The sequence below is a fragment of the Equus caballus genome, chromosome 20, assembly GCF_041296265.1.
Source record: "Equus caballus isolate H_3958 breed thoroughbred chromosome 20, TB-T2T, whole genome shotgun sequence".
NCBI lineage: Eukaryota > Metazoa > Chordata > Mammalia > Perissodactyla > Equidae > Equus > Equus caballus.
Window position 1 is genome coordinate 40,583,454 of NC_091703.1, and position 16,314 is coordinate 40,599,767.

General features: G+C 41.5%; 1 protein-coding gene across 3 annotated transcripts in view; it reads left to right on the forward strand.

The window, feature by feature from the left end:
• Positions 1–10,860: 10,860 nt before the first annotated feature.
• CMTR1 (cap methyltransferase 1) overlaps positions 10,861–16,314 on the forward strand; it is a 55,802-nt gene continuing 50,348 nt past the window's right edge. The window contains exons 1-2 of one of the 3 annotated variants that reach the window (XM_023624873.2): positions 10,861–11,189; positions 13,138–13,275. In XM_023624873.2, the coding sequence (XP_023480641.1) occupies positions 13,143–13,275 (133 nt within the window). In that variant the 5' untranslated portion in view covers positions 10,861–11,189; positions 13,138–13,142. The remainder of the gene's footprint in view (positions 11,190–13,137; positions 13,276–16,314) is intronic. The other 2 variants (XM_070244516.1, XM_023624874.2) reach the window with 2 other exon arrangements.

Genomic DNA, 16,314 nt, shown 5'->3' on the forward strand with positions numbered 1-16,314 from the left:
AAAAATTGCGTCTAGAAAAAACCTGCCCATGGATGTTTCTAGCAGCTTTATTCGTAATTGCCAAAACATGGATGCAACCAAGATGTCCTTCAGTAGGCGAATGGATTAAAAAAACAGACAATGAAATGTTATTCAGTACTAAAAAGAAATGAGCTATTGGGGCCGGCCCGGTGGCGCAGCAGTTAAGTTCATACGTTCCGCTTCTTGGCGGCCCGTGGTTTGCTGGTTTGGATCCCGGGTGCGGACATGGCATTGCTTGGCACGCCTCGCTGTGGTAGGCGTCCTACGTATAAAGTAGAGGAAGATGGGCATAGATGTTAGCTCAGGGCCAGGCTTCCTCAGCAAAAAAGAGAAGGACTGGCAGTAGTTAGCTCAGAGCTAATCTTCTTCTTCTTCTTCAAAAAAATGAGCTATCAAGTTATGAAAGCACATGGAGGAAACTTAAAAGTACATTACTAAGTAAAAGAAGCCAATCTTGCAAGACTACCTACTGTATGACTCCAATTGTATGATATTCTGGAAAAGACAAAACTATGAAGACAGTAAAAAGATTAGTGGTTGCCAAGGGTTGACAGTGGGGATGAATAGGCAGGGCACAAAGGATTTTTAGGGCTGTGAAAACACTCTGTATGATACCATAATGATGGATACAGGTCATTATACATTTGTCCAAACCCACAGAATGTACCAGAGTGAACTGTAATATAAACTATAAACTTTGTGTGATTATGACATGTCAATGTAGGTTCATCAATTGTAAGGAATGTGCCATTTTGGTGGAGGCTATTGATAATGAGGTAGGCTATGCATCTGTGAGGGCAGAGGGTATATGGGAAATCTCTGTGCTTTCCCCTCAATTTTGTTGTGAACCTTAAACTGCTCTAAAAAATAGTTAATAAAACAAACAAAAATAACCCTTTGTGTGATAATTCCAACCTATGTGTCCTCACAAGGTAAGAGGCTATTGATTTTTCTTTTACCTTAAAAAATATTGAAGATTTCCTAGTTCTTTGTATATTGAGCAGTTTTGTATACTTGACATTTTGAGTATTACATTATGTGACTGTGAGTCTTGTTTAAATCCTATGGAGAATGTTGATTTCTTGTTTGTTTTGTGTTTGTTTGCTTGCTTGCTTTAACCGGGAACTGACCTGTTTAGATCTAAGCCACAAATTCCTACCTACGGTCTATGGGCTGTGGTTCTAATGGGTTGTGAGCTATGCTGCCACTGTCACCTTGTGACTGCCTGAAAACTGGGGTGAAAGTGAATCACGGAAGCAAAATAAAAACCAGGGGTTTCCCCTACTTTCTCCATAGAGACCTCTTTATTGCTTCTGGAAGGAGAAATAGATGATTTCTCTTGGAGCTCTATCTGCACCTGTTATACAGTTCGAGGTTTCAGGCTGCCCTTCAGTCCTGGCTGGGAGGTACCAGAGGGGAAAAATTGAGAAACTCACCCCTGATTTGTTGGTTCTTTGACTTCTTGTTTCCTTCCACAATAATTCTGCTACCATTTACTTTTTAGAATCTTCAGATAGGTGTTCCATACATTCTGCCCAGGTTTTAAATTGCATTTAGTGGGAGAAATGAGATGGAATGTATTTTATCCATTTTGAGAGGAATTGGAATTTTCTGTTTTTCTTTTTATTATTGGGTATTATATATATATAAGATTTTTAGATACAAGTCATTTGTCAGATGTATGTGTTGTGAATGTTTTTCTCTCAGTCTGTGGCTTGCCTATTCAATCTCTTAACAGTATCTTTTGATGAGCAGGAGCCTTTTATTTTGATGAAGTCTATTTTATCACTTTTTATTCTGATTAATGTTCTCTGAGTCCTGTGCAAAAAAAATATTTGTCTACTCCAAGTCTGCAAGGATATTCTCCTATGTTTTCTTTTTTTTAATTCCCCTGCCTGTTTTATTGAGATATAATTGACACATAACATTGCATTAGATTAAGGTATACAACATAATGATTGGGTATATGTATATATTGTGAAATGATTCCCACAATAAATTTAGTTAACATCCATCACCTCACGCAATTACAAATTTTTTTTCTTATGATGAGAACTTTTAAGATCTACTCTCTCAGCAACTTTCAAATATACAGTACAGTATTGTTAACTATAATCACCTAAATTCTCTTTTATGAGCTTTATCATTTTAGCTGTTATGTTTAGGTCTGATCCATTATGATTTAACTTTACACATGCTGTAAGGTAGGAATCAAGGTTCATCTTTCCTCTATATATTTTTATGGTTGTTCTAGCACTATTCATTGAATTCATTCATATATATTAAAAAATAAATTTATCTTTAACTTTCCTATTTAAGATAAATGTATTCCCCCATTATTTAATGCTTTACATTGAAATTTAAAACATGGGGCTGTCCCCGTGGCCGAGTGGTTAAGTTCGCGCACTCTGCTTCGGCGGCCCAGGGTTTCACCGGTTTACATCCTGGGTGCGGACATGGCACCGTTCATCAGGCCATGTTGAGGTGGCATCCCACACACCACAACTAGAAGGACCCACAACTGAAATATACAACTATTTACCTGGGGGCTTTGGGGGACACTGCTCATCAGGCCATGCTGAGTTGGTGATATCAAACCTCAAGTGAGTTTCCTCACCCATTGTGCAACAAGCCAATCTCTGACACCGGGTGAAGTGGAAGAAAGTAGGAATTTTATAATTGCACAGTGCTGAGCAAGGAGAGAGGGCAGCTAACGCTGAAATCCCAAACTCCCTGAAAAGCTAAAAGGAAGGGTTTTTATTTGGGGCTTTAGGCAGGGGAGGGGGAGCATATGGCCTTGATGGTCGGAGCTTTCCCACCAGCCTGTCTTTGGCTTTGAGACTGCTTGCAGAGAGGAGGGAGCCAGTGACTTTGCTGGTCAGCAGCTTTCCCACCAGCCTGTATCTCTTTGCAGGGAGGAGATAATGAATCCAGGTGCTTGTCCTTGGTGGTGTCTGTCTCTATGGATGATAGTGGATTCTGGAGCCAAGAAGCCAGGGAGTAAGCAGGGAATGAGTGTTTTGGTTTTAACCCATTTATGCTGGGTTTAATGTAGGGAAACTGATATCAGGGTCAGTATCAATTCCCCCCTATTTTATGTCCATCCCTCAATCTTGAGGGATTTGGGACAGCGACCAATCTAGCTACTTCCTGCTGAAATGGGGAGTAGGTTGTTTCATCTCCTTGAACCAGTCTTTTAATAAGGCGGTGATGCTGGTGGGCTCCCGAAGTTAGGCCTGTATCATGTTAGTAAGTAGCCAGGTATTTTATAAAAAGTTTTTCTAGAGAAACAAAAAGAGAAAAGGTTAATGGTTGGAGCAAATTATAAACCAGTTTCTGAGCCCGGGGGCAGCCAATCAAGATTCCTAGCAGTCAGGGTCAAAGCATCTTTTGCAGTTTGAAATGTCTCTGATGGTGCCATTGGGCACTCAGGTAGCTTCTTGAGAGGCTTACACAGCAGCAGACATGAATTTTTATTAAGTTTATATTAAGTCCTCCAGCTTCAGTTTGCAAGGCTTTAGGAAAAAGGGAAGATTTAGTTTTCAATGACTCCAAATAAAAATGATGGGAAAAAAACCCTGAAAATGTTAGTTTGGAGGTTTGTAGCCAGATATTTCAGGAGACTAGATGAATTCAAGATCTGCTCCAGTTAACAGATGTAAAACAAAAATGTCAAAAACAATTGAAAGAACCAAAATCCAATATCCATAAATGTGTATTACAGTTTCTATTGAAACATAACTTTTTCTCTAAAATCATTCATTTTTATAAAGATAGCTAAATTAAGACTAACCAGTTTGCAAAATAAGTCTAGTTTTAATAAATTTGGCATAATTATTTACATAAGTACAGCAAGAATAGTAATGTATATAGGCTCTTTTAAATCTGCTTTGCTGTAACCTTATGAGGAATCTCAGGTTGAACTTTAAAGGCCTCTCGAGGCCAGGAAAGTCAGACCAAGAACTTGTTATCAGATTTTGCCTGTAGTACCTACAGATTTGGGTGAATTCCTCTCTTCGTGAGGTTCCCCAAAATATTAAGCTTCCTTCTACCTGCCAGAGGGAGCGACATTCTTTGCTCAACCTTACCAGGTCACTGAACCCATAAACACAGTACCAGGCCAATATTTCCAAGTGACTTTATTCCAGAATGTCAACCTTCATTCCCCAAAAGCTGTCTTGTTATATCCAAGCCCATATGTTTTTTTCAAATATGATGTTCCAGTCAAAGCCTTGGTAATATAACCAGTGTTTCCAATTGTGTCCTGTTATAAGAACAGATTCATATTGAACTTATGCAAACAACCATATTGCCATGAGAATGAGAATACTTACTCACTAAGACTTTCTAAATTCTGGAGGGCTCAGGTAGGGAGAGAAAGATAAATGCTTCAATTTTGTTTACAAATTGCTATAAGTCATAGTTCCTTAAGAGAATAGAGAAAAAGTTTTTTTTTAAATCTGTAAAAACACAAAACATCAAAAATCAGCAATATCTCAATCAAAAAGCCATAAAAATTATAATCATCTCTATCGGTTTATTCAGTCCTGTGTAATTGGTTCTTGATCTTAATCTTCTATCAGCAGTTTGTGAGGTCATGAGTTTCTCTGTTAGAGTTCTGTAATTTTTACCCAGTTTAGTTTTACAATCTAAACATTTATCAGAACCTGTACTCTAGAGTAAGCACCAGAGTCCTTCCCATGAATTTCTCTGAAGATGAAACACATTTGTAAAAACATTAAACAACTGTCTGTAAATAACAAAACATTTTTAAATGGTAATTGACAAAGACGCTTGACCATTCTTGTGACATATAATACTTTGAGATAATAACCAGAATTATGGCTGACAATCAGAACAGATCAGAATTTTAGATAATTTTTAAAATACTTATATCAATAACACTCATTTACATAATGCCATTTAAGAAAGTTTATTATTACTTATTTGACAATGCTTTCCTTATAGTCTAATATGTCAAACAATCCTAATTAGTTTAGCACTTTTTCTTAGAGGAAGAGAGCAAATCTCTCTGAGAAGTCTCTGGGGCCCTCTGAAAGTCCCCAGAGAAACTCTTCCTCCTCTTCCAGTTCAAAAAAAGCTTTTATACAGGACTCGAATATTTTTGTTGGGGGGGAAGCTCCTCAAAAATATTAAAAGCTTTAAAACATTTGTTCAGATAGGAAATAAAGCTCATCACAAAACCACGTTCAGGTATCCATTCAAAGTGACAACAGAAACAGTCAAGGGGAAACAGAGTTAAAATAGTAAAAAAAAAACCTTTTTATAATCATTTTATGAAGAGCAGATTAAAAGTTTAGGAAAATTATCCTTTTAAGAAAGAGGAGACCAAGTTTTAATTTTGTCCCAGTTGACTTTTGACATATAAATTTATTTACTTAATTGGATTTACTTTAATCTTAGCCAACTGGACTATGCACAAAATTTTACAGGGTTTTACTTTCACAAACCTTTTGTTGTTCATTTTACATTCTGAATTTGTCCCAGTACTTCAGGACAAATTTATCTTTCTTAACTCAAGAAAAAAATATTTCTATTCTTTATAACTTTTTACTGAAAGCATACATTTTACTTTCCTTGTATACAGACCATTTAGAAATCTATGTTTTCTTATAGAAAATTCCTCAGCATACATAAAACATGTTTATCAATAAGCCAAAGCATTTTTCAGTTTCTTTGATATAAGAAACCAAAGGGAGACAGATACATGCTTAGTAGTTAACCTTTAATATTTTACCTTATGTGAAAATGACCTAGATACCCAATAAATTATTATTTGATTTACCTTAATAAAGTTTGTTTCCAAAAAGATTTTGGAAGCTGTTTTTTAAGTATTCAGACTATAAAACATGATTATTGTACTTAAAACTCTTACCCAGTTTTAACAATTAATCTTAAAAACTTCATGCGACTTCACAGCAGTTAACTATTGTCTTCAGTTGTTTTAAGTACCTACATCAGAACACATATAATTATTGTTAAAAAGTTTTTCCAAAACTTTTATTTTTTCCATTTATTTAGTTTACCTGTTCTTAACAATTATATTTAGATCATCTACAAAAAACCCATGAAACATTAACCAAAATTAGCTATTATACCGAGTTACTAGTTTTGCTGATATATTTTGTAACAGAGATGACATGAGCTCGTTTGACCAGTAAACCCAGGCTGTATGTCTGCATCATAGCCAATGCTGATAACTTTGAGGACATGTCTATTTTAAAGCAAACCAGCAAACTTAAACAGGCTTTCATTCATCAAAGTTAATTTTATATCATGTTAAATAACTTTGTCTCTTAGAAGTTTTTGCATATTAATTAAAGACTGCATTCCATTATGAGAGATTTGAATCCTCTTCTGAAACAGGTTTCCAGAATGGCCATTACAATTCCAAATTATCTCAAAAGTTTACTTATTTTTACTTGTTCAATTTTAGACCAGGAATTTTGGGGGAGTTGAAGCGAAGCTCAGCTTACTGGGAAGCTCGGCAAGAGAGTAGACAAAAGCAGCAGATTTGGGTTTGGCTGCTGGCATGTTTAATTATTTAATTATTTTCTCTTAAAGAGGCAGTAAAGTATTCCTAATTTTATTTAGAAGCCTCAAAAGATTAAAACAGGCTCCCTGTTGTTGCAGCTGGCTTTTCCAATTGCATACATCAGTTTGGGTGAACTGAAATTGGCCCATTTAAGTATATCAATTTTTGCAAAGCTTTATCTTAGTTTTACTAACTCTTATACTTTTAATTAGAACTTACATCAGAATTCCATTAACAAGTTTTGGTATCACAACATTGTGTAGGGGACGCATTCCCAGTTAGACATAACATTTATTCCCTAAGCAAACATTCAGGCAAAGTTGACATAACCTCTTCATATGATAGTAGCTTAAACACTTTAATCTTTATAGTCTTATTAACATTAGTAGCCTAACTGTTGCCCCAAACAATTGCTGGTCAGGTTCCTCATTCTGATTTCTGACTCCTGACCTTTTAAATTTTTCAAACTGAGTTAAATATAACAGGTTTGTCTGAGGTCCTTTAATGTTGGGGAACCAATGGGGGGGGTCCCTTTAGCCCATCCAACCTTAGGCAGTGTTTTATTAAAACCTTTGTTTTAACTTTATTCATGTCTGTTCCATTTATCCCATTTTTCTTTTAATAACTAGCTAAAGATTTTCATTCTGTTGAGATGAGTCCCGTGACTCTTCCTTTTCTAATTTCTCTTTGTTAATTTAATGTTTTCATTAGCATCTGTAAGACCATGAGAAGAAGCTGAGGCCCCCAAGTTTGATTAAGTCCTTATGACTTGTCATTGTATTTTCCTTTTAATTTAGTTTTTTTATAGGTACCAATAAAACAGCTGTTTATCATGAGAGCTCTCTAAAAAGTTTCCCAACTTAAGGATCTATTGTTTGGCCCTTTTTTCCTCCGGAGACTAAAGAATATTGTGGCCACGTGGTGTTACAAAAGAAAATCATCCCTCTTTAGACATTGGCTTATAACTATAGGTCGACCAGTCAGCCAAAGTTTTTCCTAAGGGACTCTCAGGTGGAATAGATGTGGCACCTACCATGTTAACACTTTTAAAAGGAAAGACAAACAGACAAACAACAACAAATACCAAATAAGCGCACTTTCCCAAAAACCCTCAGCCACAAATGGAAGCCAAAACAAAGACCAAAACCAAAAACCAAAGTGCTTTCAGTCCCAGCTTAGTCTGAGTCCTACACTTGGGGTGCGCCCAACAAATGAATCCACTACGCAGCTCTTCCTAAATGAGCAAGGACAAGGGACCTCGGTTGTGTACACCCAGGGGACTTACTAAAATTTGGCCAGGGCGTCACAACTTCAAAACAAACGGAGGCTAGAGGGCTGCCGTGTACCCATTATTTTAGCCCGGTCCTGTTGGAAAAGGTTAACACAAAGACAAAAACAAAAACTACCAGCTACTTACAAGAGATGTCTTCCTAAGTCCTGAGCCTAGTTTCTTCCACCACCAAAGCAAAAGTGCCATGGGCCAACAACAGCTGGTTAGCAGCCAGTCACTTGGGGCTGTCCCTGAGACAACAGGCTCAGGCAAGCTGCAGGACAGCTTTCAAGAGAGGCCTTTAGCCAGAAGCTGGTGTGCCACAGGCGAGACATCCACCTGAGACATTGTCCCATCTGGGTCACCAAATTGATATCGAACCTGAAGTGAGTTCACTCACTCGTTGTGCAGCAAGCCAATCTCTGACACTGGGTGTAGTGGAAGAAAGTAGGAATTTTATAATTGCACAGCGCTGAGCAAGGAGAGAGGGCAGCTAACGCTGAAATCCCAAACTCCCTGAAAAGCTAAAAGGAAGGGTTTTTATTTGGGGCTTTAGGTAGGGGAGGGGGAGCATATGGCCTTGATGGTCGGAGCTTTCCCACCAGCCTGTCTTTGGCTTTGAGACTACTTGCAGAGAGGAGGGAGCCCATGACCTTGCTGGTCAGCAGCTTTCCCACCAGCCTGTATCTCTTTGCAGGGAGGAGATAATGAATCCAGGTGCTTGTCCTTGGTGGTGTCTGTCTCTATGGATGATAGTGGATTCTGGAGCCAGGAAGCCAGGGAGTAAGCAGGGAATGAGTGTTTTGGTTTTAACCCCATTAAATGCTGGGTTTAATGTAGGGAAATTGATATCAGGGTCTGTATCAGAGGCATCCCACATGTCACAACTAGAAGGACCCACAACTAAAATATACAACTATGTACCTGGGGACTTTGGGGAGAAAAAGGAAAAATAAAATCTTAAAAAAAAATTAAATTAAAAACAAATCACAAAATATGTGATTTTCAATATAATTTATTTCCTTTGTAATCATATACATTTTATTTTATGCCCTTCACATTATTATTTTGAGCATGAGACCATAAGTTTTATAAGATTACAAAGGTGTCTAAGGCACAGCACATGTTAAGAACCCCTGATGAGGTGGAAAGACTCAGCTTTAGAACCAAAGAGACCTGGGTTAAAATGCTTATTTGCTGCTTCCTACTCTGTGACCTTGGGCACATTGTTTATCTTCCTTCATTTATCTTCCATTCCACAGATTCAATAAATGTCTATTGAACACCTACTTCCAGGCACAGTATTAAGGACTTAATACAGACAGACAGACAGACATAACCTTTCCTGTACAGAGTTTACAATTGAGTGAGGGAGGCAGGTGAGTCAACAGGTCATTACACAATACTGTGGTAAGTGCTTTAATAGCAGAAGGACAGAGTCCTATGGGAACTCAGGGGGGGGACTCCCAACCCAGACTTGTTGGGTCAGGAAAGATTTCCAGAGATAAGTCAGTAAACTGAGACCTCCAAGAGAAGTGGACATTAGGCAAACAAAGAAAGAGGAAGAGCAATCTAGGCAGGGGGATGAACCCTTAAGAGATGTGGCATGTTTGAGAAACTGAGAGAAAACCAGGATGGGGAGAAGTAAGGGACTAACAGCACAAGGCACAGTAGCAGAAGGGGTCAGACTGGAGGGACTTGTAGCCACCTTAAGGATATTAGCTTCACCCTAAGAGAAGTGGGAAACCATTGATGGGTTTCATTTATTTATTTATTTTAAAGACTGGCACCTGAGCTAACATCTGTTGCCAATCTTTTCTTCTTCTTCTTCTTCTCCCGAAAGCCCCCCATACATAGTTGTGTATTCTAGCTTTGAGTGTCTCTGGTTGTGCTATGTAGGATGCTGCCTCAGCATGGCTTGATGAGTGGTGCCTTGTCTAGGCTCTGAACCACTGAAATCCTGGGCTGCTGAAGCAGAGCATGTGAACTTTAACCACTTGCCACAGGGCTGGCCTGATTTTTTTTTTTTTTGAGGAAGATTAGCCCTGAGCTAACTACTACTAATCCTCTTTTTTTTTTTTTTTTGCTGAGGAAGACTGGCCCTAAGCTAACATTCATGCTCATCTTCCTCCACTTTATACAAGAGGCGCCCACCACAGCATGGCTTTTGCCAAGTGGTGCCATGTCTGCACCCAGGATCTGAACTGGCGAACCCGGGGCCACCGAGAAGTGAAACGTGTGAACTGAACTGCTGCGCCACCGGCCTGGCCCAGTGATGGGTTTAAATCATTGATGGATTGTGACAGATCAGAATAAATTTTTTAAAAAAATCACTTGGGTTTTGTGGAGCATGCACTAGAGGGATCACGACTGGAGTCAGGCACAGTGATTTGGAGATTATTGGAGAAATCTTGGTGAGAGAAGGTGAGTGTGTGGGTAGTGGCAATGGGGATGGAGAAGAATGGATAGATTTGAGAGATAATTAGGAGGTGAACTCAATGAAGTGTATATTGGAGGTTCTGCGTAATGAGGAAGATGGAGCATCCTCAGATTTCTGCTTGGACCAACAGGATGAATGGTGGTGCTATTCACTGGAAAAAGCAGGCTTAAGGGAGACCATAAGGTCAGATTTGAACTTATGGGTATGAAGTGACTGAGTGAGGATGTTCCGCAGACTTTTGGCCATATTGGCCTGAAAATCGGAAGAGGGTTTTGGGATGGGAAGCCATCTGTGTCCATATGGTAAGATGCCATAGGCAGCATTTCTTCTTTCCTCCCAACTTGTTCCACATCTGTTGAGGATGTTGTTGGGGATACAGCAGTGAACAAGAAGACTGGGTTTCTGCCCTTAACCAGTTTTCCGTTTAGCCCTAAACTTGTTCTTTAGCTGTAAAAGGAAGACAATGAGATTAAATGAGATGAGGTTATGTGACAGCACCTGGCCCTTTTAATTTTTACATTTGTTTCCCTTCCCCAGAACCGGAAGAGAAGATACTTGCTGACTTTTGCTTTTGTATCCTGTCCCGGTTGGCTCTTCTGCGCAGGCTCCCTGGGCCGCCCGGGGGCGGGGCGAACCAGCACCCGAGCGGTCTTCCCCGGGGCCACGACCTGGCCGGGAGGAGAAAGCAGGCTGCCCTGTGACGTCATCAAGCTGCGCGGCCCGCAGGGCGGGACCCGAGCGCGACAGCACGGCCGGCGGACCGGGGCTGGTCGTGGGAAAACGAAACTGAGGGAAGCGGCGGCGGCTCTGGCAGTGGCAGGGCCAGGCTTGGTGGCTGCGGCGGCGGCAACAGCGGCCTGACCCCCCCTCCGCTCTCTGGCAGCTCGCCCTCCCCCCTCAGCGTGAGTGCCGACGCGCGGCCCCTGGGGAGCGAGCGGGCGGGCGCGCGGGCTCCGCATCCTTCTCCCCTCCACCGGCGCCTCGGCCCCCTCGGCGGTCGTGACCCCCGCCGCCCCTTCCCTCTCCCTTTCATCCCCCACCCCCACGCCGCCAGTTCCCCGCAGCCCGAGCTGCCGCTGACGTACGTCCCTGCGCACTTATCCACACACTCACGTTATCTTCAAATGAGAAGCCTGGCCCGGGGAGATGGGAGCTCTCCTCCTCCCTCTGTGAATAGGGGTGGCAGTGCGAAACCCAGGCCCAGGGGGAGAAGCCTGGGGAGGGGATTTGAACCCCATCCTTAGGGGAACAGCAGGTAGAACCAGGCCTTCTGCCTTCCACTTAGAAGTTCCCTGCGAGAGCACATTCTTCTGGCCTGTGTAGGTCGCTTGAGCTGGGCATTGGTTAGCTGTGCGGCCTTCCCCGCTCGAGCCTCAGTTTTTTCCAGCGGAAAATGAGAGGGTTGGATTAGATGATTTGGAAGGCCCAAACCTAAGGTGGTCTGGGGAGGAGCATCAGTGTCTCCTGCCTTTCATACGACTGTTTCCTCCTTTCTTTTACCCACCCCAACATAGTCTGCATTGAGTTTCCCCTGCTTCCAGTCTCCCCCGCAGTCGCTAAGAATCAGAGGACTGTTTTTGCTTTACTTATGGGCCTTCTGGGGGGGATTTAAGACTGGTTTAAAGCGAAGTGTGGCTCAGCCTGGTCTTGCTTTGTTTGTTCCATGTCTCCCCTTCTTCCTACTTCCCCAGCATAGCCCCAGCCTGTACCTGGTTAGAGGCTGCCTCCTTCGGAAGGATAAGATTATACATTGGGTTGACTAGCTCATCCTTGAACTGGAAAGAAGTGAACCATGTGATTCAGGGTTTTGTGAGGTTGAGGGGATTGCGTTGCGCTCTCGCTGCTGTGACCGACCCATGCTGTAAGCCTGTTCTTGTGCCCCTGCACTTCCCTTTCCCCAAGGGATTGCAGCCCAGCTGGTCACCCACCTGTTTGCTCCTGTGTTTTGAGTCCTCTCTCTTTTCTGAGTCCTCTTACAGCCAATCAGTTGTGTGTAAACCACACTGTATTCACGACTACCTTTGCTTGCTCATTAACTTGAACCTTCCTTAAGATTTCAGGGTCTCATGGTCACTTTATTCCATCTCATTTTTTATCTCATGTTTACTTTTCATGTACCTACCAATGGTGCCTGCCTGTTGCTATTCTTTGTTGTGCGGGTGGGTTCCTGTTCTTAAAATTGTTTTTGTACCTGAGTCCTATGATATGGCTACCTCCAGTCCCAATAACTTTCCTACTGTTCTCTTTCCTCAGTCCTGAGTCAACCACAGCTTCCATTCCTTTCTCTGGTTAAAAACTTGCCCAATTCTTTCATGTTTCCAAACTTCCTGAAGTAAACCAAAAACCAGTATTGGTATTATATTATGTAATCTCTTAATTGTCATGTTAAAATAATAATGCTGATGGAACTATCATTCAGGGATGGTCTCTTTACCTTGGAAATATTGGTTGAAACTCATTAGGTTTCATAATTAATTTCCAGTGTACGTTGTTGTCATGCATGGCCAATATTGCATCAAAAGTATAGAAAACAAGTATCCAAGGCCTTTTTTCCTCTGTGGCTTGTGGAGTTCATCCATGACTTTTTGGTGCCTGAACCAATGGCCCAGAGGCCTTTGGGTCTGTGAGCACTACATTTTCCAGTAAAACTAACAGCTATTGCTGAAATCCAGAACTTGGCTAGGCTCCTTCCTGAATTTCATTCCGAGGAAGAGACTATTCAAGTGCTGGCATCAGAAGCTGTTTGGAGTTGCCAAATCCCATCCCATTGATGATTTATACTTTAGAATCCCTGCTCTGATCCTAGTGGCTCTGACAAGGGCAGCTAACTGTCTGGATTTATGGTTGCAGTAACAATGAAGAGGAGAAGTGATCCAGAATGCACTGCCCCTATCAAGAAACAGAAGAAAAGAGTTGCAGAGCTTGCCCTGAGCCTCAGCTCCACGTCCGACGATGAACCTCCCTCCTCTGTCAATCATGCAGCAAAAGGTATGCTTCCCATGTGGTCTGAGGCTCCTGGCCTTCTGGTTGTTTGAATTCCTGGAGCCTGAATTGGGCAGAATGCTGTACACTGCCCTTTGAGGAAATAAGGCAAATTCTACAGAGTGATGTTGGCTGTAGACTCTCTTCCCTGTTGCCTTTCTCCTACTAGGAGTGGGGAACTTGTTTTTAATTAAAAAATTGGAATTTTTACAGAAGCGCGTTACTTCTGTTGTGAGTCCTTCAGTAGGTGGCACTCTTTTGCTGCCTCAAGCCAGTTAGAAGTAGTTGTGAGGGGCTGGCCCCGTGGCCGAGTGGTTAAGTTTGCGCGCTCCGCTGCAGGCGGCCCAGTGTTTCGTTGGTTCGAATCCTGGGCGCGGACATGGCACTGCTCATCAGACCACGCTGAGGCAGCGTCCCACATGCCACAACTAGAAGAACCCACAACGAAGAATACACAACTATGTACCGGGGGGCTTTGGGGAGAAAAAAGGAAAAAATAAAAAAATCTAAAAAAAAAAAAAAAAAAAAAAAGAAGTAGTTGTGAGTGTTGAGTCCCCTGTGCTCTTAATAGCTGTTAATGATCCTGGGGTTCTTTCACAGGGGGTGGACTCTTTGCTGCAATGATCTGGCCTAATTCCCCTCAGGTTTTTGCATTTAGTCTTCTCAGTTCCCTCAGCAGTTGTGATCAGAAATACCCAAATGAATTGGAGCATCTTTGTGTTCACTGTTTACATTAAGCTCAAAGGATTTCAATGATCTGGTTGAATAAAACTAGCATTTTACTTTGCCTTTTTTTTGTGGTATGGACATTCACAGTTTACACAGATGCTTTCCGTGAGAAATTGTAAAGTGTCTAGGAGCTTGCCTCAAATACCAAGCAATTAGAAATAGCTCTGTTTGCATTTACCTTGGCTTGCAACTTATGTTAATTTCCTAGGGCTGCTGTAACAAATTACCACAAATTGAGTGGCTTAAAAACAACAGAAATTTATTCTCCATGTTCTGGAGGCTAGATGTCTGAAATCAAGGTGAGAAAGGCTTTGAGTAATTGAGGTTACTAAGTGAGAAGGCAAAAAAATATTGGGTGCATTGGTTTTAGGGACTGTTGAGGAAAGGGAGTTTTGATTCTCACCTGGGACTTGAGCAGTATTGGGAGAAATGGCCTACAGAGGAAAAAAGGAGAGCATGTCTGGGGGAATAAATGATACTCAGGTGGTGGAGGTAGCTAGTTCTAAGTAGACCTTGGGGAACATTGCTCTCAAGTGACATCTCTTTGAAGGAGAGGACAACTCTGAGGTAGAGGAAGGTATATGGTTAAGGATCTTTCAAGAAAATCAGTCTGGTTTAAATTTCAAGCTTTTAAAAATGTGACTCTGTGGGCTAGCCCCATGGCCGAGTGGTTGAGTTCGTGTGCTCTGCTTTGGTGGCCGAGGGTTTCACTGGTTCAGGTCCTGGGCGTGGACCTAGCACCACTCATCAAGCTATGCTGAGATGGCATCTCACATAGCAGAGCCAGAAAGGCCTACAGTTAGAATATACAACTATGTACTGGGGGGCTTTGGGGAGAGGAAGAAGGAGGAGGAAAAAAAAAAGATTGGCAACAGATGTTAGCTCAGGTGCCAATCTTTAAAAAAAAAAAGTGACTGTGAATTGAGATTATCCCCTCCCCCACCACAAACTCCCTTTAATTGTACCAGATAGCTTTAACCTTTTCTGGAAATAGCACCATATGACTCAGTCAGGATTGACTATTACTGTTGTGTGTACAGAATAGAAATCTAGAGGTGGCCAGTACCTTGTATGTGACTGCCAGTAGGCCATTTGGTCCCTTTCATTTGCAGAAAATGAGGTAGGAGGCGGAGGCAAACAAACATTGCTGGATTTCCTGGGTCAGTTTATTTTAGGAAAGGGCAGCTCCATATTGACACAAAAACTCTGAGGGCTAGAGTCTGGTGTCTTCATCAGCAAGATTGCTTTCTGTGCCCCTCCCCTCCCAATCCCATGCCTGGCATGGAGTAAATGCTCAGTGAATATTTACGGAATAGAATTGATAGAAGGCAACAATAGTATCTTTTCCAAGAAGCTTAAAACGCTTCACCTCTTTCACTTTGCCTATCTCAGCTTCAGCCTGCAGAAGATCATTTCATTAAGTAATTAGCATTTATACCATCTCCGTTTTGTGTTGGCTTCTTTTAGGTGTTCCCTGGACAGTGTGCCCTGGTAGTTTACTGTTTGGCCAGAAACTACGTATCCCCTGAGATCTATACGCAGCTTTCCTATTCAAGTCATTGCATTTAAGCAGGTGTATTGCCTTTTGCTCCACTTCTACCTGGTCATACTGTTGAACAAGTGATTGAAAAATGCTCTTTAGGGAGTACAAATAGAAAAACAGAAAAACTGTAGTTATTGTTTCTGTCTGGGCCTTTTTTAGTTTCCTCTGCTAGATCAATGTGATGACTCATTAATAGATCTATTTAGTTTAATCAGTTTGTTTATTTTACATTATTGACAAGGTAGCTACATTACCAGGTCGGAGACTGATGTTTGACCAGAGTAAAGAAGAAAAGGGATGTTGTTGTCATGGTTGCTGTGGCATCATGCGTTCTTTTGAGTATTTTAGGATGAGTTTTTATGTATTTAAGAGGAGTTTGAAGGCATTTTCAAGCCTGAACTCTTGGAAATTTGCTATTAAATAAGAACCTGTTGAAGTGAGGAGAGGCAGATGGAGGTCATCTTGTTCTTTGGTTGTTTCTCGCGGGGAAACTGTGGTCTCGACCTCCAGACAGTTTCCTTTCTCCTCAGCTGTGCATCCAGTGTGGCTCCTGGCCCTCCCACAGGGCGCTGCTGTGGAAGTTGCCAGGCTCCTTCCCCTCCACCAGGTTTCATTCTTCCCTAAACAGGCTATTTTCCCTGAAACACCATCGCTTTCCTGTCAGCCCAGATTCATGACCTTAATCAAAAACTTCCTTTATCCGTATCTGTTTAAATTGCTCTAACGAGTTGCCATTTGTCTGGCATGAAGGAAAAATTGAGTCTTTAAACAGG